Source organism: Carica papaya, chromosome 6 (assembly GCF_054855325.1).
Source record: "Carica papaya isolate Zhongbai chromosome 6, ASM5485532v1, whole genome shotgun sequence".
NCBI lineage: Eukaryota > Viridiplantae > Streptophyta > Magnoliopsida > Brassicales > Caricaceae > Carica > Carica papaya.
The window spans coordinates 3,891,635-3,916,600 of record NC_142314.1 but is presented as its reverse complement, the minus strand read 5'-3'; the positions used below and the strand labels follow the sequence as shown (position 1 = coordinate 3,916,600).

Sequence of the window (24,966 nt, the reverse complement as noted above, 5' to 3'; positions counted from 1 at the left end):
AATCAATACTTCCCAACCCCTTTCGGTATGAAACTTCTCAACCTTATTCAACTGAGATAATGTCCACGGTAGGATTTGCCCTACGTACTAGGTTCGTGTACACTATTTTTCATGATACCCGGTAAGCTCTTTTCTTATACACATATTTACATCATCAACCAACCACCAATTACACACAAACATTTAATATTTGCAGATATATGAAACGTCATTTAAACAAATAATACAAACTGGCACTATAACAATTAAAAAAAATATGATTAAGGCCTTTATTTCAATCAATCAACAATGAGAAAAATAGTTAAGCAATTATTAACGGGTGGACAGATAAATTTCAAAATAAAAGTGCACACGACAAACAAACAAATACATCATACTAATAGATAAACACTAAAGATAAAATAAATAATTTGTACTTACCGATTACTGACTCTACTGATGACCTGTATTTAATTAATTAGGTATTTTTAATATTTACAAATTACACCATTATTAATTATTAAACTTTAATTTACCGTAACAAAAAAAGGTGAGAGATTGTTACCCTAGGTCGGTGTTCGAGACACTGTCCTTTTCACTGCATTTTCTAACAGTTCTCGAGTTTTTTAAATTTTTTTTACGAAAATTAAAAACATGCGTTATGTATTCCAAAATACCCCAAAAAGGCCAGAATGAGCATTTTTAGATTTTTCCAATCGGTTTATGGTTCCGGCACGGCTCTGCCACCACCCACGACAGCGTCTCCTCTCGGCCTAGTGGTTTTCGACTGATTTTGGCCAATTCAGGCCGGCTTTGCATGAAAACAAGCAAAAAGAGGGTTAGGCAGCCTCTATCAGCCAGAAAAGGGGAAAATCGAGGCCTCACTAATGGAGGAATTTTTTGTTGTGGCAGATTCGTTATTCCTCCCTCGCAATCGAGGCTTCTCTTCGGCTAACCTGCATCAGAAAGAGATGAGGAATACAAAGGTCAAAGAATAAAATAAAACAGAAAATAGGAAAGGGCTCGGGGGGGGGGGGGGGGGGGGGGTTATTGGGTCATGATTGCGACAGCTCGACCGAGCTTTGTTCATGATTTTTGGCTTACCATATGGCCTTTTGGCTTCGATATGGGTGTAGTGAGGTTTGAAATTCAATTTCGAATGGAAGGGGGGAAAATTTTTACCTTTCTGGCGTTGACGGTGGCTCTGGTGCGGTGGCAACGGTGGTCAATTTCTTTCCAATCACCTTTTTTCTTCTTCTTCGATGAGGACTGGTATGGCTAGCGTTAGGGTTTTCTAGAATATGAAGTTTAAATATCCTCCCCGAGTCGATCTGGGTCATCCGTGTAGGGACACGTGGCCTTCTCCCATCTGTTGGATCTCGCTTATTCGGAGAATAAATATGGACCGCACAATTGGATCGAATTTGACAGTTCAATCGAGCTTGAAGAGGAAATAGATCTAGGTCGTCCGTGCGTGCGGGAGGGGATCTGGGCTGTTGGATCTATTGGCACGTGGATCGCTCGCGTGGTTTCCCGCATGGATGTGTGCCCACGTGTCGGCCACACGGCGCACAGAGATCGGCTGCGCTGCTGACGTAGCGGTCCACCCGGCCAAATTTTCATAAATTTCATTCTTACCCTAGTTTTATAGATTTTGTTTTTCAAATAAATCATCCCTTATTTCTATTTTGGCCTTAATTTTCGAAAATATTTTCAAATGCATCGAAAACCCAATTTTCTTCAAAAATTGACAAAAAAAATAAATTATTTTAATTTATTCTTCTATCAATATTAAACTATCCCGAGCTAAATTTTCGGGCCCGGTTGTTACAACTCCCCCATTAAGAAAAAAATTAGTGTCTCAAATCTGCTCCTCTCTCACTAGTCAAACAATTAGGGGTAATGAGCCATAAAATCTGATTCTAGCTCCCAAGTGGTCTCGTCCTTTGAGTGATTCTAACATAAGACCTTGATGAAGAGAATTTCTCTATTGCGAAACACTCTGCTCTTTCAGTCCAAAATAACTACCGGTACTTCATCATATGATAGATCCTCATGGAGTGGAAGTGACTCATACGACAAGACATATAAGAGTTGTGTGTTGTACTCGCGTATCATAGATACATGGAATATATTATGGACCCTAGATAGCTCTAGAGGTAGTGTTAATTTTTAAGCGGATGTACCAATCTTGTCCAAGATCTCAAAAGGTCCGATGAACTGGGGGTTTAACTTTCCCCTTTTTCTAAACCTGCTAATACCCTTAAAGAGGGTGACCTTAATGAACACTCGATCACCATTCTCAAATTTTAAATCTCTCATTCAGGTGTCTGCATAACTTTTCTATTTACTCTGGGTTGTCTAGATGTTCTTCTTGATTTTAATTATCTTCGTTATGGTCTCATCTACAATATTTGGGCCAATAAATTTTTTTTCACTCACTTTTTTCCAACAGATTGATGATCTACATTGTCGATCGTACAACGCCTCATATGTACTAGTGTTGATATTTGCTTGATAATCGTTATTATAGGCGAACTCTATCAGCGGTAAGTGATTATCCCAATGTTCTCCAAAATCTAGAACACAAGCCTTGAGCATATCCTCAAGTGTATGAATGGGTCGTTATGATTGTCCGTCTATTTGAGGGTGGAATGTTATACTAAATGATAGTTTTATTCCTATTATTTACTGAAAACTTGACCGAAACTGAGAGGTGAGTCTGGGATCTCTATTTGATACTACTGTGACTGAAACTCCATGTAGTCTGACTATCTCCTGGACATAGATTCTTACTACCTTGTCTAGGGGGTCGGTCATTCTAATAGCCAAAATGTGAGAGGACTTGGTGAGTCGGTCAACAATTACTCAGATTGCATTATGCCACGAACGTACCTTAAGCAACCCTGTTACAAAATCTATAGTTATATGTTCTTATTTTCACTACAAAATTGGTAATGACTGAATGTTGTGCTAAAGGATAGTTTTATTCCCATTATTTGCTGAAAACTTGACCAAAACTGAGAGGTGAGCATGGGATCTCTATTTGATACTATTGTCACCGAAACTCTATGTAGTCTGACTATCTCTTGGACATAGATTCTTACTACCTTATCTAGGGGGTCGGTCATTCTAATGGCCAAGATGTGAGAGGACTTGGTGAGTCGGTCAACAATTACTCAGATTACATCATGCCCTGAACGTACCTTAGACAACCCTGTTACAAAATCTATAGTTATATGTTCTTATTTTTACTCCAAAATTGGTAATGGCTGTAACCTGCATGAGCATTGATGTTCTGCCTTAACTTGCTGACATACAAGACACTTGAAGATGAAATCGACAATTTTACTTTTCATCCCGCTCCACCAGGATTGGGGTTGCATGCTTTGATATATCTTAATCCTTTTAGGATGCATAGTGAACTTTGAACTGTGAACCTCTGTCATGATATCTTTTTTTAGTTCACTATCATTTGCAACACAAACTCTGTCTTGGAACCTGAGCAACCCATCGGTAGAAACTCAGAATTCTGGATTTATACCTTGTTCTATATCCCTTCTGAGAGCTACTAGAGTAGAATTAGTTTGTTGGGCTTCCCTTATCCTCAGAATCAATTTGGGTTGAACAGTTAGATAGGTCAGACATGTGACCCTTTTCAAATCCTGAAGTTGCATATATTGCACATCCTTTATTACCCTGCATTCAAAAACCATTATGTGAGTCAACATAATGTACTTTTCATGCTGAGTGCGTTGGCTACCATATTGCCTTACCCGGGAGATACAAGATCTTATAGTCGTAGTCTTTGAGGAGCTCTATCCAATGCCTCTGACGCATGTTGAGATCCTTTTAGGTGAATATATGTTTTAAGCTCTTATGGTCTGTATAAATTTTAAAAGTCTCCTTATGCAAGCAGTGGTGCGAGGTCTTCAAAAGCGTAGATAATAGCGACAAGTTCCAAGTCGTTGGTGGAGTAATTCTTTTCATGACCTTTTAACTGCCTTGACCCATAAGCTATGAACTTTCAGAGTTGCATAAGAACACAACCCAACCATAGGTAGGAAAAGTCACTATACACTGTGTATCCACCTGTCCCACTCAATTGAGCTAAAACTAACGCAGTAGTTAATCACTTCTTGAGTTTTGTAAAACTCCTTTCACAGACATCATTCTACTCAAACTTGATGTTTTTCTTTGTAAGCCTGATTAAGGGGGCGACTAAGCTTGAAAACTCTTCTACAAACCTATGGTAATAACTTGCATTACCCAAAAAGTTACGAATTTTCTTAGTCGAAGTCAATTTCTCCCAACCCATTACTGCCTCAACCTTTTCAGAATTCACTGACGCCCCATCATTTGATATTATGTGTCATAGAAAAGTAGTATGTTCAAGCTAAAATCCACACTTGCTCAGTTTTATATACAACTTCTTTTTCCTGAGCACCTATAATACCCGAATTAAGTGCTGAGCGTGTTCCTCTTTACTCTTTGAATATACCAGGATATCATCAATAAACATTATGATGAACTGATCTAAGAATTTTCTGAAGACCATGTTCATCATATCCATAAAAATAGTAGGTGCATTGGTCAACCCAAATGACATGACTAGAAACTCATAGTGCCCGTACCGGGTTCTGAAGGTCATCTTGGGTATGTCTTTTGCCATAATCTTTACCTAATAGTAACCCGAACACAAGTCGATCTTTGGGAAAATCTGAGGACCCTGTAACTGATAAAAAAGATCATTGATCATGAGGATGGAGTATTTGTTCTTGATTGTGACCCTGTTCAATTCCCTGTAATCAATACACAACCTCAGAGACCTATCCCATTTTCTTACAAATGTGACTCCAACACTCCAAGAAGATATACTATGTCAGATCAACCTATTATCCTGTAATTTTTTGATATGTTTCCTCAGTTCTTCCATCTTAACACGACTCATACGGTAAGGGGCAACTGAAATAGTTTGGGTGTCAAGCTGAAAAATTTATGGTAAATTCAACTTTCTCATCCACCGGCAGTCCTGGTAGTTCATCAGGAAATGCATCCAAAAATTCTTGGACTACAACTGAGTTAAAGCATCATATAAACAATGCAGTTACCATGATGGAATAATATCTAAAAATTTTATTAATTTGTGAAGGATTATTCGTTAGGAAGATTGAATACAAGTTTTTTATGAAAATAATCCATAGTGGCGTGATACACCGCTAACTAGTTCATTCCCAAAATTATATCAAAATTCTCCGTGTCTAGCACTATCAGGTCTACACTTAATTTTTTACTTGCTATTTTTATGATACAAGCTTTGTACATGAAACTTCCTAACAGTGTCCCATTCCTAATTATAGACACAAACAACATATATTTAAGACTTTCAAGTAACACATTTAATTTTTTTGTGAAAGTATGCGAAACGAAAGAATGTGAAGCACAAATATCAAATAAAACATGTGCAAGATGATTACAGATAATGCACATACCCTGTATCACTTCCGGGTTAGCTTTAAAATCATATTGGCTGAGGGTATAGGCTTTGTCCTAGATTGGAGGTTTGACCTGATTCTGATTCTGTAGGCACTCTCTCACGTAGTACTGGACACTTCTACATACGCGGCAGGTATTGTTGAGGCGATAGTAGGGTCAATCCCCATAATCCTTGCCACAGTGCTGGCAAATCCTGTTGCGTCCTATTTTTGGGGCCTGAAGAAGAGCTTGAGTCGCATATTTAAGTCCTTTGTTCTGCTGAATCAGTGCAGTGAGTGCTGGCCTGTAATGTGGAACTAGGGCCCTGGAATTTTCCATTGTTAGAGAAAGATGCGGAGGTTCCTCTCTATCAATTGTGCCTTGTCCAGAATTGCTGAGTAGGTGCTGAGCTCGAATATATACAGTTATTGTCTGATATCAGGACGGAGGCCCCACTCAAACTTCTTTACCTTTCTCTCTTCATCCATCATGCTCTTAGGAGAGTATCGGCCCAACTCCAGAAATTTTTGGGCATACTCAGACACGAACATATCACCTTAGACCAGGTGTGCAAACTCCATCTCATTTAGATGTCGAAGGTGCTCTAAGAGGTACTCTAAATTGAAAGTTGCCAGGAATGGTTCCCAAGTTACCAAAATGGGCAAGGTAGCCTGCTTCAATTGCCACCAATGACCTGCATCATCTATGAGCATGTAGGTAGCAAGTATGATCTTCTGTTCGGGAACCACCCCAAGATTCGCGAAGGCCTTCTCCGTCTTTATCAATAAGTAATCTGCTTCTTCGAAAGTGGATGCCCCTACAAAAGTAGATGGGTTAAAGTCTCTTGTACCTCTTAATGTAGCCTGGGTTCATCACGAGTGGAACTGGGTTTTGTGGAAGAGAGACTGGATTATGTTGGGGAGGGACTAGGTGACCCTATGGCAGCACCAGGTTGTATGGTGGAAGCATCAGATTATACTGTGGCGGTGCCAAATGATACGATGGGGGAGTAGAGTTGTATCGATGTGGCACTGAATCTTCCTGTTGTAGGGATAGCTCATACTATGGCAGTGGTGGAAGGTCAGACAGTTCCCTCATCTCTTCCATGACCTACTGGGCAGAGATGAGTCTTTCTAGCATCTCGAAGAGTCGGTCGACATCCTCTCTAAGCAACCCATCCCGGGTTGCTCTGTTCAGTGGGGCCCTTCCTATCATCATGTCTTTGTACCTGTATTTCACAATGAAGGGTTGAATGTCGGGTTGTATCAAATGATTCTAATCTTTTGTACAAGGAATAGTTTCGAGAAACGCGACTCGAATACTAACATTAAAGGCCCAAAACGCGAAGGAAATGAATATATATTGTATTGGTGGAAGCGATTAAAAGTTTAAGATTTACATTCATTACATAGTAAATCAGGATGTCTAATAGAGTTACGAGAGTATCCTTTTAGAAAGTTCAAATAATGAAAAAAAAAATATATATATAACTAAAAATCTTATGGGGTTAACCTCCGCTGGGTAACTCTGATGGGATGTGGGAAGTAACTTTTACTCATAATCTTCTTGCTGTTCAAGATCTGAATTTTAGTTTTCTTGATCTGAAATGGTTAAATAAGGGAGATAATCTACATTAACCCAGTAAGAATATCAACACTTAACATCGATACAAAAAATCAAAGGTTGGTAAAAAATCGTCAAACAACTAATAAAATCATTTTTTTTAATAAATTCATTTAACAAAAAAAAATATTATTTTCATATTCACCTTTATGAGTTTCCAAAATCGACCTATGAAAACAATAATCAGGATAATACTTTATTACATATTTAAACAAACAATAACAGTAAACTCACATTCTTATCCACTTACCAATACCTTTTGGGTTCTACAGGTGTTCCCCCCTACGCGTGGACCTAATATCCAATTTCTTAATTAACCGACCATGTAATATCCGAACTCAGAATTTGGTCCAAGATAAATTTTTTAATTTATAAAGTATATATAAATAATTAAAAATCTTAATTTAATTTAGTTTTATTAATTTTTTTGAGAAAAATAAGTTAGTGACGAAATTGAAAGCAATTTTGGGGAAGAGTAGTGAAAATTTGAGTTCATGGGGTATTTTTTTTTAAAAAAAATTAGAAACATGAATTTAAAATGCAAAAGAAAAAAATTTGACCACATGCGACGGCACAGTCAGCAGTCATGGTGAACTAAAGTACGCCGCATGACAAAACACGCTGACATCGGTGCCACGCAGGAGCCCACGCGGGCGATCTGCCTGCCCAGCGATCCGACGGCCTAGATTCAATCTTGTACTCGTGAACGGCCTAGATGCATTCTCTCTTTAGGCGCGATCAAACAGATAAGATCAATCGTGATGAATGGTCTAGATTCGCCCACACAATTGGCCTAAACAGTTAATAATCGGACGAATTTCCTCGCTACACGTCGACGTGAACGGACAGCCTAGATAGATCCAGGATATGTATTTAAATATCGCGTCGTAGGATAACCCTAACCTTAGCTGAACCTGCCCTCGCCGGAGAAAAAGGACCAGCCACTGAAGAAGGTGACCGATCCTCGGTCGCTGCCACACTAAAGCCACTACTGATTGTCAAAAGAGTAAAATTCTCCCCTACCCGCTTGAAATTCGATTTCAAGTTTTTCTAGGGCCATATCAGAGCAAAAGAGACGACGGGTGATCCAAAAACTACAAACAAAATTCGACGAAGCCGCCATTGTCAAAATCCTAAAACCCTCTGATGAGCCCCTTTCCGTTTCTAGTTTCACACAATTTTTTGATCATTGTGTTCACCGTTATTTTCTGTGCAGCTTAGCCGAAGAAGAAACTCCAGCTACGAAGGAGAACCGGTAGAGCCGCTGCACTCGGAGACTCCCCCCCATTGATAGGTTCGATTTCTTATGATTTATTGACCAACCGAGGCTCCATAATATATTTTTTTTCATAGAAATACATGTAAAACCAGCCAAAATCGAATAGGCGGAGGAGAACCACTGCTGTGGGCAACGGAGCCAGCACCGAAGCACGGCGGCAGCGCCGTGCCGCAACTCTGAAATTGGCCATAAAGGATTTTCAACCATGATTTTAGATTTTTGGGGTATTTTTAAGTGCGTGATGAGTATTTTGAATTCCCACAAGAAAAATTCAGGAAATCCAAGACCCATTGGGAGGCGTAATAGATAGTACGACATTTTAAAACACCGATCTGTGTAAGAATCCCTCACTCTTTTTTTCGTTATGGTAGATTGAAGCTTAATAATCAATAATATTGTATTTTGTGAAAATTAAAAAAATCTTAAAAATATTATAGGTTACTAGTTGAGGCAAAACCGGTTAGTTCACATTTGTCTTAATTCTCTATTTATTTTCCTGTACTGCCTGTATTTGCTTACTATTATCCTGTGCATAATTGAATTGATAGTTTTTATAGTCTTCTCGATTATTTGGTTCATCTTGCATTATTTATTCGATATTCCGGTTATTTGGTTATTTGACTATGCTAAACTATATCGCTTGCTTAAATGCCATTTGAATTAATCTGTGAATATAAAATGAGATGTTGGTATACTGTAGTGATTGTTTGAATAATGAAAATCTAAATAAATAAAAGCTTACTGGGCATCCTTAGAAAGAGTGGACGGACCCGGTACATAGGGAACTCCACCATGAACATTAACTCAGTCGGACAGGGCTGAGAAGTCTCATACTGGATGAGTTTTGGGAGATATGATTCGCCCTCATATCGGATGGGGTATCGAGGCGATAGTGTTTTTGACGTTAACTACCTAACAAGATATGGAGACGGCCGAGTTAATTGTTGAATCTTGATACTGGGTCCACGAGTAGAGGGATATCCCTATGGACCCCTATAGGTCCTAGTTAGTAGGTTAAAAAAGAAGGATTGCTGATCTTATGCATAAAATTGAAATATCATTTGGTTAATTATTTTCATATGTTGATTTTAGAAAAAAACTATAACAATGAGTATCGAATAAAAAGTTTTAAAGTTCAATGTATTTACTTAAAACAAGAGCTCCATTAGTTATTTTTTTAATTTTTACCAACTTTCGATTTTTTGTATCAATTATCAGTATGATATTCTTGCTAGGGTAGTGTAGCTCACTATTTCATTAACCATTTTAGATCAAGAAAACTAAGATCCAAATATCAATCAGCACCATTTCAGATGAAGGAAATTAAAGTCCAAATCTCTATTAGTAAGAGAGTTGTGAGTAGTTTACCTCCCAGACTCTCTTCAAGTACTTGTGAAGATTACCCCTATGAAACTAATTTATTCATTTTTTTTTAATTACTGTTTGGCTTTTATGAACCTCGTAGAATGGACATTCTTGTAACGTTATTAGACATTTTAATTTATTGTGTAAGGAATGTAAACCCTAACATTATTATTTGCTTCTGTATTTAAAATATAAATTCATTTTCTTTGAGTTCCAGGCATTTACAGGCTGTTCCTATACTCCGTCCGATAACGGGCACCAAACATACTACCGCCTCAATGCCCAATCTAGCATGCCGGTGAATCAATACTTTCTAACCCCTTCCAGTATGAGACTTCTCAGCCCTGTCTGACTGAGGTAATGTCTACGGTAGGATTTTCTTATGTACTGGGTCCGTACATCCTTTCCCATGATACCTGGTAAACCCTTTTCAAATACATATATTTACGCCATCAACCAACCACCAACTACACACAAATATTTAATATTTGTATATCTGTGGAATGTCATCTAAACAAATAATACGAATTGGCATTATAACAATTAAGAAAAATGTGATTTGGGTCTTTATTTCAATCGATCAACAAATGAGAAAAATGGTTAAATAATTAATAATGGGAGGGCAAATAAATCTCAAAATAAAAGTGCACGTGGCAAGCAAACAAACACATCCTAGCAATAGATAAACAGTAAAGGTAAAATAAACAATTTGTACTGACCGATTACCGGCTCCACTGGTGACATGTATTTAGTCAATTAGGAATTTTTAATATTTATAAATTACATTGTTATTAATTATTAAATTTTAATTTACTGTAATGGAAAAAATGGTGAGAGATTCCTATCCCAGGTCAGTGTTTGAGACGCTGTCTTTTTCACTGCATTTTTTGGTGGTTCTTGGATTTCCTGAATTTTTTCTATAAAAATCAAAAACACGCGTTACATACTTTAAAATACTCCAAAAAGACCAAAATGCGCATTTTAAAATTTTTTCAGTCGGTTTAGGATTTCGGCACGACACTAGCTCTGCCACCCACGACAGTATCTCCTCTTGGCCTGGCGATTTTCAGCCGATTTTGCATGAAAACCTACAAAAAATGGGGTTAGACAGGCTCTGTCAGCTAGAAAATGGGAAAATCGAAGCCTTACAAGTGAAAGGATTTTTCGGTGCGGTGGGTCCACCATTCCTCCCTCGCGGTCTGAGCTTCTCTTCGGCTAACCTACACCAGAAGAAGATCGGGAACACAAAGGTTAAAGAAATGAAGGAAACGGGAAATGGGAAAGAGCTTATCGAGGGATTTTTGGGTAGCAGCCGTGGCGGCTCGACCAAGCTCTGCTCGCAGTTTTTGGCTTACCCTCTGGTCTTTTGGCTTCGATATGGGTGTGGGAGGTTTGAAATTCAATTTCGAACGGAAAGGGGGAAAATTTACCTTTCCGGCGTCGACAGTGGCTCTGATGTTGTAGCGACGACGATCAGTTTCTTTCTGGTTGCCTTTCTTCTTCTTCTTTGGCGAAGATTGGTGCGGTTAGGGTTAGGGTTAGGATTTCCTGGAATGCAAAGTTTAAATACCCTTTCTGAGTCGTTCTAGGTCGTCCGTGCATGGACATGTGGCCTTCTCCCGTCCGTTGGTTCTCTCTTATTCGGAGAATAAATATGGGTCGTACGATCGGATCGAATCTGACTGTTCGATCACGCTTGAAGAGAAAATAGATCTGGACCGTCCGTGCGCACAGGAGGGGATCTGGGCCGTTGGATTTGCTGGCACGCGAATCACCTGCGTGGACACATGCCCACGTGTCTGCCACGTGGTGCACGAAGATCGGTTGCGCTGCTGATGTGGCGATCCACGTGGTCAAATTTTTGTAAATTTCATTCTTACACCTATTGTTTTAGATTTTTTTTTCAAATAGATTCTCATTTATTTATACTTTGACTTTAATTTTCGAAAATGTTTTAAAATATATCCAAAACTCAATTTTCTTCAAAAATTCACAAAAAATTTAAAAATATAATAAAGACAAATTATTTTAATTTATTTTTTTATCAATATTAAATTATTCCGGGCTAAATTTTCAGATCCGGATATTACAATTATATTTGAATTTGATGGATAAGATCATAATTGCAAAAATTGAAGGCTGAAATTTGATTATGATATGTTTAGGTGTGACATATTTATATCAATTTGGATTTTAGGCATGTCCAAAATCGTCTGCCATGACGTCTCGTCCATGAAATCATCCCCTTTGCGTCATCTTTCTCCCTTCGCTTTCGTGGACCATTTCACTTAGTAAAAGAAAATTAAAATTTCTATTATTCCTATTTTTCTCCTTTCCAAACTCAAAAAATTACAAAAACAAAAATTCAAGAAGCTTAGAAATTTAAAGATATGCTCAAAAAAATAATTTGTAAATTTTATTATGTCTTAAGATTCATAAGAGTTAAATTAAATAAATTATGAATATAATAATTAATACGCATTTTTTAAGTTTTAAAAAGTAATTCATATTTTAAATTTAATCATAGTTTAAGAATTATATTTCATTTATAAAAAACTTTAACATATATATTAACACCTATATTTACCAATGTATTTGGAGATTTATAAACATAAAAACATAAATTCAAATATTATTTAGAGTTAACATTTTATCTTTACATTTTTCCCAACAAGATCATCATCATAAGGTTGAATTGAGAGTTCACTGAGAGAAAGTTTCTTCTGGATTCATTTGAAGTTGTGATTTCATTAGAAAAAGTTCATAACTTTAAGATTTAATAAGAGTGTCTAGGCCTTGAACATATCCAAACAAGCTTGAGCCGTAAGTGACGATCTGCTCCAGAACTTGGAATAGTATTCACCATAGCTGAAATTTCTATAAACAGATGGACGATGAGCAGGGCCGATCACTGCATCAAGAGATGGACAGTAGAATGTTGGAATCGATATTCTTTCCCTCTCGCTGTTCACCACCGCTCTATGAACCACACTCTTGTACTTATCATTGCTAATCACCTGATCAACCAACCCATAACGTTATTCATATATTTTGCACCTATACATACGTATATACGTATAACAACGTATTTACCTGCATTTGGTCACCGATGTTGATGATGAAGGTGTTGGGAATGGGATTGACAGCAACCCATTTCCCGTTTCTAAGGACCTGCAATCCAGGAACGTCATCTTGAAGAAGAACTGTGATCAAGTTCGGGTCGGTGTGACCCGGTAACCCGTAAGTAAGCTCGGGTTCTGGACATGGAGGGTAGTAATTAAATGCCATGTGCTGTCCATGCTTCCCCAACACTTTGTTTATATAATCTCCTCCCAGACCTAAGCTCTCTGATATGGCTTCCACCAACTTCAAAACCAAACCTCTAATTCTGCTGCAGTACTCTGCGACATCCTCCCTGCACTCAACTTGCAAATGATTTATATATAATTATCATGTATATGTATATATGCATGGTTGTGAGAGATTATAAGGGAAAATAACCTAAAGAAAGGAGGATTTGTGGGCCATTCGTGGATGTAATCCTGGACAGGGTAACAGTGGAGTCTGAGAAAATCTCTCCAGTTGGAAAACTTCTCAGTCTTCACATTGAAACTGGTGGATAGCCTAGTTGTTTTTGCCGGATCATCGGAGTAATTCTCCAACCTTTGGCTCTCCGGCAATCGGAAAAACTCTCTCGCCAGCCTCAGAATTCCGTTAATCATCTCCTCCGGTACTCCGTGGTTCTTAACTTGAAAGAAACCATGTAGTTCACAGGCCTGCGCGATCTGGTTGATAATTTCAGATCGACGAGGGCCGTCGAGACCCTCCAGGTCTATGAGAGGAATGGAGGAGAGTTCTGATATCTCAACGTCGGCGAGATTTGGACGGTCGGAGATTGGCTGGATATATTTGGCGGGAACTTGTTTCAGGTTAGAGGCAAGGTCGGCGAGGAGCAGTTTGGTTGCTGCCATGGATTTTGAGTTTTAAGAGAAGAATATGCACTGGTATTAACTTGCTGCCTTTTGGCCCCTTTTTATAGTCGCTCTATTTTAAAATCAAAATTATTTTTTAATCAATTATTATTGTTATTATTATTATTATTATAGTTTCACTCTTCGTCATTTTTCTTTTTTAGTGCATTTACTGAAGAACTGAATCCACGTGGTTAAAATAAGGAAGGTATATCTTTGCCAACTACACTAATCTTTATTATTTATACTATTTTGTGGATTGATTTAATTATTGCTATTTTTATATTAAATTATTTTTTTCAATTTTATTAATTTTAATTTATTATATATGTATAATTATGATAGGACTAATGCAATATATTGAAAGCCGATATATGTTTTGACACGATTGATTCAAACCCGCATGACGTCACTCTTTCGTGACGTCATCCTCGCACGTCATCGGAACTTTTATTCACACAGCATTAGCATTTCTCGTCTGAACTGGTAAAATCAATGCCGCGCACATGCTCCATACATCACCCGTCCATTCCATACGTATTGACTTAAATATTTAATTCATTATTTATATTGTATTATGATATTTTCTTTGATCTGCATGGAATTAAAGATATGAATTATATAAAAAGGTCGGATTATATAGTTTAAGTATTAAAAGTTTGTCATTAAATTTATAAAAACTAGTTTAATTTTTAATTTTTTTTTTATGTTATCTATAAATTTTTTTTTTTTTATTTTTATAAAGTTCAAAATTATAACAATAGAAAATAAATATATTGTATTAATTCACATCATCAAGTACATGATTTCGTAATTGAATGGTTATAAAGAGAAGAAATAAATAATTGACTTTTCGTAACAAAACTCCCATTCATCAATTTTCTATTTATTGGGGTATATAATAATCTTCTATTATATATATATATATATATAAAGCTACAGATTATTGGCACCGCATTAAGTTATATATTATGACGGAAAATTAATTATTTCTGGGATTAATTTAACACATACACATATTAATTCACATCACTAAGTAAAACTCTGTGTATGAATAAGAATATATATAATTTCGTGCTTAAATTACTGAATAGATAGAACAGAACGAGAGAAAATTTTCGTAATAATTCTTTAATATTTTATAATCATTTAATAAATTTATATAGTTTCGACTAATATTATGTAGTTATTCGACACTGTAAGATTTAAGTCAATATAGATACATAATGCCACTAAAGCCCTCTAATAGAGTTAAATAATAAAAATGAATATACTTTTTTAAAAAAATTAAGTTAATAAATATTACTTATACATTAACACACTTTTCTATATATAAATTTATTAAACAGAAAAGTGTAAATCAATTATTAAAAGAAAATTAATTAATAATCAAAATGTAAATATTAAATGTGTAATTTGCATTTCTTGTTGGTAAAATACAAACGAATTTTATAGTAATTAAAAAGCTAATACATCATTGTTAGGTTAAGAAAGTATTAAGTAGCGTACAGATACAGAAGGTAGGCCGGGGAAAGGCTGATATCAGAAGATGAGGAAAGTTCACCTAATAAGTTTGTCGCCATTGTCATTTCTTGTTAGGAAATTAATTGCGACCTGTGGCTGGCCTTCTTGTAATCTAGTTAACTTCTGTGAACAAGAGTACTTGTACACCCCCTCCCCTCCCTGACCCATTTCCAAAAACAAGTACGTAAAACAAATGAGTTGCTAGCATTCCCAATCCCATTTCTAAATCTACTCACATTTTTAAGTTGAAGTTTTCTTTTCCAAAATTTCTTTAAGAGACCATGTGGTACAGGTGAGTCCGGTTTTGGCCAACCGAATTAAGCACGGACTCGAATTAATTTTTCTCCAATCAGATCAGGCTGGATCGAAAAACTCCAATACACACAGCACCTGATGCTGGCAATTGCAAAGTACAATACTCAGAATCCAAACAACTTTGTCAATTCTCAACTTATAAGCAGGTTCATCCGGCAAAATCTCCATCACCAAAAAATATATTGTAGAAATAAGTCACAGAATACGAGCCTCAGATAGAGATACAAAGCCCATAGCAAACTATCCTGTGGCAAATTTGACATTGTTCCAAGGGAGTTAATGTTCCCACAATGAATGGTCGAAATGAGATAATGAAACTACAATATATTTAAATGTTCAGGTCTACTTAGTCAATTCTCCAAGATAGTTGGATATTACTTGAGAGAAGGCTTCGGTACAAAATTTCAGCGTTGGGCATTGAAGAGAGATCGGCTAACAATACCCGTTGCCTCAATGTAGCGGTCAACACATCTAGAGATACAACTACTCTCACTGCCACTCAGACTCGACCCTGGTTTTGTGATGCACTTGTCAAAGCACTTCTCTCTCACAGTCTGCAAGTATAATCAAATATAATTCAAAAAGCAATCAATAATGCAAACTGTGTACGAGTAAGGAAAAATAATGCCAGTGGAGATGCACAACTTTCTGAAAATCCTATTTGACTATGGAAGAACCACTACGGATTTACTTTCATTTCTCGGACTGCTACCAACAAAGTTCAAGAGCAAAATATGTAATGTGCAAATGATCATGTATTCAACTTGTAAACATTGAACTAACAGCATATAAGCAGGATCCTTGCATATCCAGCTAACAAAGCTTATGTTTGAGATAAATCCAAAAATGTTATGAAATTCATTTACATAATCCGCACTTAGTCCAGCTAGAAAAGAATACAAATTCTACTAGAAAATGATAAAAATCACATTACATCTTAAACTGGAACCGTCACAGGTGTGACAGCTTGGAATGCTTACTACCAAAATTTATAGAATTCAAAATGTTTGTTCTAATTCCATATGGAATTCTACATGAAGTCAATTTTTACCAATTTAGGGATGATGATGTAGGAAAAAATTAAGACTAATTTGTCTTCTTAAGAATTTAGAATATAACACAGTTTCTTGAACATCATAAACTGAAATTCTTAAGCATCACATTTAACAATTTGATTGCATCATACAACCAAAAAGATTGAAAAAATTCTCCTAAGTTGCTTATTGAATATTTGGACTTGTCTCAAAAGTGAGATTAGTTAATACCCAATTAGAATTAGATTAAGGCATAGTACAATAGATATTACTAGGAGTACAATTACTAAGGAAAACATATTAAATTCTAAATATTAAATTCCACATAAAAAGTCACACTAATTAATTTCTAATCTTAGCCCATACTATTATGACAATTTGTAAATTGGCTAGAAATACAAATTCTTCATCTACTTAGAAGATCTATTTCATATTCATTTTTCATCAAAGGATTTAAAGCATCTGCTAAATTCATTTTTCATCGAAGGATTTAAAGCATCTGCTAAATGAATTAACTGTTGATTTACAAATAAATTTCACGAAACTAATACATCTGTTCCAAAGATAGACTAATCTACTTTCCACTTGCAGAGTAAATAATAGGTTGGCAAATCACTTCAGCAACCGAAGCAGTTTAAAATCATAAGCAGTAACATTGAGGCAAAAATATTGGCGAAAACCAATAGCTCAAATCAACCAATTCATAAAAACATCCATTTGTTTGTAGATAATCTTTAACCAGAAGATTCGTCCTAGGTACTTTAGCTCAATCCTGCAAGGTAAGTAGAATGAGCAAATATAGGACAGATGCTCCTATTAATTAAAGCTTCATTATCACAAGAATAAAAAATCTCTAGGGAAAAACTGTATTGAACATTCATAAGACTATAACCATTAATCAATTAGGCACAGGAGAAAAGCTCCTCACAGCAAATCTTGGACATGTTACTTTGAAAAATGTTTGTTTTTTTGAATGAGCCTCTAAAATGTCCAGTTAACCTACTACTGGTACCCCTAAATCAAACTTTTGGAAATCATTTTGCTTAAAACTTAAAGAATACATGATGGATACCACATAACCTCTTTAATGCATAAAAAGATTTCTTCTGCAGCCTGTTTGGTTCAATTCCTATCTATTTTTTTTAATTAATTACTAAAATATTTTTGATATGTAAAATTGTACCGAATTTTCACGTTTGACTCAATTCAACTCTTACCATTATTGAATTCCTTGCAAAAGGTAAACTCCTACTTTCTACCAAGAAATTCAAAGGAGTGAGAATATGAATTGAACCAAACACTGTTAAAGTTCTAAAGTCAGAGGCTTGACACGCCCAAACTTAAATTTGATGAAAATAAATATGGCTTTGATGGTCCAATGCTCAATATTTGTTTCTGCAACTAGTAGTTAAACGGACAGAGAATTTCTCTCTAACCCAAACACTGAAGAACTACAAGGATTTGAACCCGGGTAACACACAGTCAAGTTAGTGGAAAACATTTTGATTCCAAAGCCCTAAAATCAGCTGTAAAAAGTACGGCCGGGGAAGATTACTAATAGAGCTAAAACCCGAATCCAAAAATCAAAGGTAAGAGAAAATGAAGGAACCTCGAGGAACTCCTGGGCATAAGCCTGGGCAAGCTGAGTCTTGAACTGGTCCATGAAATCCTCAGTCGACATCTGGGGTGAACCAGATCCCGCCCCTGATCCGATTGACGACGATGAAAACGAGTCCATTCTCTCTATCTTCCCCTCTGTTTCTGCCGCCCTCCCCAGGCCACTCGATAAACCCTAGAATAGACGAATACGGGTTTTACACCTTTCGCAACCTAAAACCTCCGCAAAACCGTGAAGCACCAAGAAAAATTAGAAGATCAGGAAGGCCCAAAGAATCAAATATGGCCCAAGCTCACATTCTGCGAACCCGGGCCATAAGAACTGAACAACTTATGGACCGGGCCACCAATCTATCATTTCATCTGGGTTCTAATAATTAGAGGGGAGGAGGATAACACGTGGCAGACATGGGAGTAGGAAGCGCAGAGTGATGTACCACAGCCGACACATATGTATACGGGTAGAAGAATGGGGTGGAGGAGAGATAGGGATACCCCAAAACTGGATGGTCCTCTAGCTGGGGGTAGAGTGGTCCAGTGTCTATATTATAACCTATATTTACTAAAATACCTACATGCCCATTTCCCAATTAGCTAGCTTCTACAGTCCATTTTATCAAGTACATTTTTTTTTTTTTTTGTTTATTATTATTTTTTTAATTCTGTGTGTTAAAAATTAATGTAAAAAGAAAATTCTATATATCATCGTCACGTACGGCAGGCAATTACACAGGTTTAACAACTGCAGGTTGCAGCATGTTCCCATTGTATAAATTAATAGACTCCTCCTATTTGTATGTATGAAATTTGTAGGCCGCACAACTCTTTTAACTTTTTCTTTTTTTCTAAAAATTATTTTGTTAATTCAAAATAAATTTCCTTCCTACGAATTTAAAATAATAATTTAAAATTTTATCGAATTCCAACTACGTATTTTATTGTATTGTATTGTGAATATATATTATTACTCAGTTAATAAAAAAATATTTATTTTTTGTTAAATAAAGGTGTGGAGGAGGGAGTGATGACTTAAAATCAAGTTTTGAAACGTGAAAAAGGATTAGATATCGGGGGGGTGGGTCCATTCCTGATTCTTAAACAGCTGGGTCACATTAAAAAAAAAAAAAAAAGTCAACTATTTCGTTCTTCTATTAATTCTTTATCTCACATTTTTCTTTTTTCTTTTTAAATAAATAAATAAAATTAAAATTAAGTTATTTATATTTTTAAATTATACGAGGAGTATAATTCAAATTTTATAATAACAGCATTATCTTAATAATTAATTATTTTATTTAAATAAAAAGAAATATAATGATTATTTAATTAAAGGAATTAGGACGATTAATTGGGCTGGCCGCTCAAATTAACAAGTCGATTCTTAAGAAATTAAAGGATGCCTCAAAATTTTGTGGGTCAAAAGAATCCTCCTCTCCCCTCTACATCTATATATATATACATACATATATACTACCCACATGTGTACTTACGTATAATTTAACTAGCCTACATGCGCACATATATATATATATATATATATGGTAATATATGTTTTAAATCATGAACACGGTAAAGTTGTTGATTAATAATTAGTAAAATCATGATAACTAGTTCAATATATGTTAGCTGATTAGTCCAATGAATGCTAACGTCATTGCAATCGGGACAGATGACGAAAGCTTTAAATTTAAATAAATTAATTTAACGGCACTTGAACCAACAAGTAGTAATTAATTATTATTATTAACTAATTACTATTTGTGTTAATTAATTAAGTATTAAATGATAACGACAAATTTGTCATGTACACCTCTTTCAGTTTTCTAGATTTGAGCTGTTGATAATATATACTATCATTATGCAGTAATTATTATGTTTGCAAACAGCTGAATCAACCAACCGTAACACAGACATGTTAGCATTACAAGATTCCTACATAAATGTATTATATATATATATATATATGTTTATATATGTGTTTGTGTTTGTCAATATTCTCTCCAGCCATACATACATACATAAACCCAGCGATCTCGGAAACCGTGGGTGTGTTTTTGTTAATTTGTGAGTATAAAATTGGCATAGGGATATAGATACGTATATTAAATTCGCATATGTATATAATAATTTATTACTTTTAGAAAACTGATGTGTATATATATGTACACGAACATATATAAATCTTTAAGATGTATGGAGTATATATAAATAATTTATATATGATTATTATTATTAGTAAGCTATATGTTGTGTACAAGTTGAGTAGGTGATGGTTTTGAATTTGCAGGCTTTTTTACGGGTGGGCTATATTAGTGACCCACCATGCTGCAAATTGAGATGCTGAATCCTCCTGGTTGTCAGCTTAATTCTCATCACCCTCACACACTTAATACATACATATATATTTATATATGTATGCAGCCTCTATTTTCATGAATAACGTATGTGTTCGTCCCATTTATAACATTAAAAGGGTTTATAAAAGTAATTTGTTTGGATAATAATATTTAATAAATTTATTCAAATAATAAATTAAAGAGGTCTGAATTAAATAAGATTGTTATAATAAATTTAGTAAAAAAAAAATAGGAATTTAATTATTTAATTAATCCACGTACATGATTTTCCCCCATCTGGGTTGGCCACCACCTCAGCAGGGTGGTCCGTACGAATTAAATGAATCCCAGTCTCTGAGGATAAGTTAAAAAGTCACAACAATTATATATAATAATTATGGAGGTTATTTTAATTAAATATATATATTTTTTTTTAAAAAAATAATAATAATATTTTAATATAGGAAAGGGGGACCAAAAAGTGGAAAGCAAAAAAAAAAAAAAAAAAAAAAAAAAAAAAAAAAAAAAGTATATAGTTGGAGAAATTGAATTACAATATTAACAATAACAAGTTCCCAGGGACCTCCACAAAACAGCTGGCTTGGAGGACCTTATCACGTAAATAACACACACACACACACAATATATATATATATATATATATATATATATATAATGCAGTCTATACATACATATATATATATATACATTGAAAAGTTAATATAATGTATATAACATGTATTTATTAATGAATACCACCCAGGATGATGACAGCGACTAGCTCACATGAGCCCAACCAGATCATACTTGGAGACCCTACCTCTCCTCTACTCACACGATACATGTATAGATATTTATACACACACATTTTACATACACACACGTATATATATTTTTCATCTGTTGGGCCTATTACAAAAACTGCATAATCTAACACTTTGAATTTATTTTTAAAAAATAAGTAAAAATATTAATCATACAACTAAAAATAATTTGTCACGCATTTTATTTAATTTCCTTATGGGATAAGATTTGAAGTCAGATTATTTATTCATGTATCATGCATACTATTTAACTGTACGAAATAATATTTAGTCGACAGGTGTAATTAATGTTTAATATGAGAAAAATAGATAAAAGACAATATAATATAGTATTTATATATATATATATATATATTTAAGTTTAACATTGTAATTTCGAATTAAAAATAAAAATAAAAAGGCTCAAAATTAAATAAAATAAAACATATTATGCGGTTGTGATTGTGATTGTGAAGATTTGGGCCAATTGTAGAAAGTAAAAATTATAAATAATAATGAAAGTTAGAACAGAGAGGTGGGAATTTACACCTTACCGTGCTGGAATTACTCGAATTATAATAATTACTTGCAGTAAATTTATTATTACTTACTTTTAACTGTAGGATTAGTAAAAAAAAAAAAAAATTATGTGTTAGAACAGATTATATGTTTATGAGTATTTTTGTTAAAAATAAAAAAAAAATTATATTATAGTTAGTGTATATTTATTATATAATTAATAAAAAATTTATTATTCATGCAATGCACAATTTTCACCTTAAAATCATTTAACACAGTTGCTACAATAAAATTGGAAAGAACAAAAAATAATTATTTTACAATTACAATAAATTAACAAAATATTTATATATAAAAAAAGATTAAAAAAATCTTTTTTTAAAAGAAGAAAAATTATCCGAGTTGAGAAGCTTCGGGGAGGCACATCCTGTGAGAAAAACAACACAACTATTCTCCTTATTATTATCATCATAAATCACAACTCTAGTATCCATTTTCTTTCTCCCTCTTCCTCTCTCCTTAATTTTCCAAGGTCAACAACCAGAGGAAATTGCACTTACACGAGGGTGAGTTGTGTTAGTTTCGTGTTTCATGGAGTCGTCTTCTTCTTCTTGGTCAAAGAAAAAAGCACCGACCCTTCCACCATAATCACACCCTACTTGAACTTGCTTTACTACTCTTTCTCCTTATGGTTCTTTAAAGCCATCTTCTTTCTACGCGTTAAATCAAGTCAACAAGATGAAATTTAGTATTTTACTAAACATCGATCTCATCCACCTGCTAGCCATGGCCTACTTCACTTGTTGCCCTTGATTTTCCATCTCCCGTGTTGTTTTTCTTTTCTCCATTGTCGCTTTTATCTTCTGCTAATTCTAGGTACGACAAAAAGAATTTTACTGAATTAGTTTGTTGCCCTTCATGGAGTTTGGAAGAGATCAAGGGTTTTATGGAGAAGAAGAAGAAGAGCACTTGAGTCATAAAGGTAAGCACCCTTTTTCTAATTACTCTTTCTCCACCTCTCACTCCTCATCTTCTTCCCACTTCAAGCCCCAGAATCCGGCTCTTCTCACCGGCGCCAGCCGCTGGGATTCGCAGATTCACAACATAGGTTCATGGTTAGGCAACAGATACGACCCAGATGAGGAATATAACTCCAAGTCATGCAGCGATGGCGGAGTCACAGGGAAGCTTGATTTCATGGATGCTTCACCAGCAACCGAATTAGACGAACCTCCTCAAGCTGATTCGGATTCGTCCTCGTCGGTTTTGGAACTTCACCGGACTGGTGGTGCAACCGCCGACACTGTTCTTCCGATCGAGAAGGAGCACATGTTTGACAAAGTGGTAACCCCAAGTGATGTGGGTAAATTAAACCGTCTGGTGATTCCGAAGCAGCACGCGGAGAAGTATTTCCCACTAGATTCATCCTCAAACGAAAAGGGTCTGCTGTTAAACTTCGAGGACAGGAACGGGAAGGGATGGAGGTTCAGATACTCTTACTGGAACAGTAGCCAAAGCTACGTGATGACGAAAGGCTGGAGCCGGTTTGTAAAAGAGAAAAAGCTCGACGCCGGAGACATAGTCTCGTTCCAGCGAGGCGTCGGTGAGGCAGGGAAAGATCGTCTTTATATAGACTGGAGGAGGAGGCCAGATGCGCCCGATCCAACCCACCATTTCCCTCTCCACCGCAGTATCCCCTGGAGTCCGCTGCTTCTGCGCCCACAAACCATGGCGAGGGACCATCATTTTCACCTCCCACATGTTGCAAGTCTCAATCGAGCTAGCTATTATGGCGGTTCCGTAGTGAACCCGGTCGGCACAATGGGGTCGGTTTTGTACCTCAGACCAGGGTCGCAGCAAATGGGCATGGTCGAGTGGCCGCAGCACCAGCATCAGCGAGAGCATCCAATGGTGTTTGACTCGGTGCCGGTGGTCCATGGTAAAGCGGCGGCCAAGAGACTTAGACTGTTTGGCGTGAACATGGATTGTCCCATTTCGAATTCTGAGGAGCATGAGACTCTAACTCACCTTTCATCGTCGTCGTCATCCTCTCAACACTCCCTCCAATTACGACTCTACAACGGCACACCGTTTACGCCGACGGATTTCCTCAACAAAGAAAATTAGTTAATCGATGCAGTGAAATGTGTAATTTAATTGAAGAACCCAGTGGTTGCAATGGCTGTAATTAGGGGTCAATGATGCGAACAACACGAGAAGAAGAAGGTGAGAGAAGCCTAAAAAGAACTGAACTGCGGCGACTGGCCAGCTAGCTAGACTACTAAATGGGTATTAGATGTTTAAATTCCCTCTGATTTTCTACTTTTTGTTGATTGCAAGAATACCCAGAAAGTGAAATTCACATTGCAGGCCAGTTATGGTCATTACTATGATCATCAGTATATCAATAAAATTAATCACTCAAGACGTATATATATCTATATATATTCACATGGGTATGCTCTTTCACAGTTTTACATTTAGGATATATGCATTAATTGAATTCATGAAGATAAATATCTGAGTAGATCCATCACACCCAAGATTCCAGGTTTGCTTTCTGTAGGGTCTAGCTTTACTCATCAAAGCCATTCTGTGCTGAATTGCTTCCCGCACATGTCTATCTTTTTATTCTCATCTCAACTACTCTCTTTAGATATAATAACAATCTTTGCAGAGACTCTTCAGAAACTGATTGCAGTGCCATCTGCCTGGTATGATTAATGAACCTTGTTCTTCTTTTTTCTTTTTGGGGGGGGGGGGGGACTCTTTTATATACTGTGGTAGGTCTGCTGGTGCATTGGACACGCCTGATCGGTTGGCAGGAAAATTTTGCAGAGTGTTTTAAAGGTTGGATCTATCATTCACCTTATCTTATATATATATATATACATATATATCTTTTCCTTTTCTGGTTCTGTCTTCTTTATTTTCTAACATCCATGATTCAGTTATTTACTTAATTTCCGTGAATCATGATGATCTATATACATGTTGTAAATGGAATTGAGGTGGAATACGAACTCTGATGTAGTAAATGAGTATCATGACATCTGACCGACATGTTTTTTTGACATCTATATATAGAACATATAAATCCATGTCATGCAGTGTGCTTTATTACCG

At 35.8% G+C, this 24,966-nt stretch overlaps 3 protein-coding genes across 3 annotated transcripts; 1 reads left to right on the top strand and 2 right to left on the bottom strand.

The window, feature by feature from the left end:
• Positions 1 to 12,333: 12,333 nt before the first annotated feature.
• Positions 12,334 to 13,741, bottom strand: LOC110816531 (protein DMR6-LIKE OXYGENASE 2-like). The gene is made up of 3 exons (XM_022044760.2): positions 13,223 to 13,741; positions 12,815 to 13,136; positions 12,334 to 12,738 (listed from the first exon to the last, which is right to left on the bottom strand). Exons 1-3 carry the CDS (start codon positions 13,690 to 13,692, stop codon positions 12,511 to 12,513), a joined length of 1,020 nt encoding a protein of 339 aa, XP_021900452.1. The 5' UTR covers positions 13,693 to 13,741; the 3' UTR covers positions 12,334 to 12,510.
• Positions 13,742 to 15,678: 1,937 nt separating this feature from the next.
• TIM13 (translocase of the inner mitochondrial membrane 13) lies at positions 15,679 to 18,384 on the bottom strand. The gene is made up of 2 exons (XM_022044816.2): positions 18,175 to 18,384; positions 15,679 to 16,085 (listed from the first exon to the last, which is right to left on the bottom strand). The coding sequence occupies exons 1-2, from the start codon at positions 18,301 to 18,303 to the stop codon at positions 15,936 to 15,938; spliced, it is 279 nt and encodes a 92-aa protein (XP_021900508.1). The 5' UTR covers positions 18,304 to 18,384; the 3' UTR covers positions 15,679 to 15,935.
• Positions 18,385 to 22,284: 3,900 nt separating this feature from the next.
• LOC110816522 (B3 domain-containing protein Os03g0120900-like) lies at positions 22,285 to 24,271 on the top strand. The gene has a single exon (XM_022044747.2). It carries the CDS (start codon positions 22,759 to 22,761, stop codon positions 23,965 to 23,967), a length of 1,209 nt encoding a protein of 402 aa, XP_021900439.1. The 5' UTR covers positions 22,285 to 22,758; the 3' UTR covers positions 23,968 to 24,271.
• Positions 24,272 to 24,966: the final 695 nt, after the last annotated feature.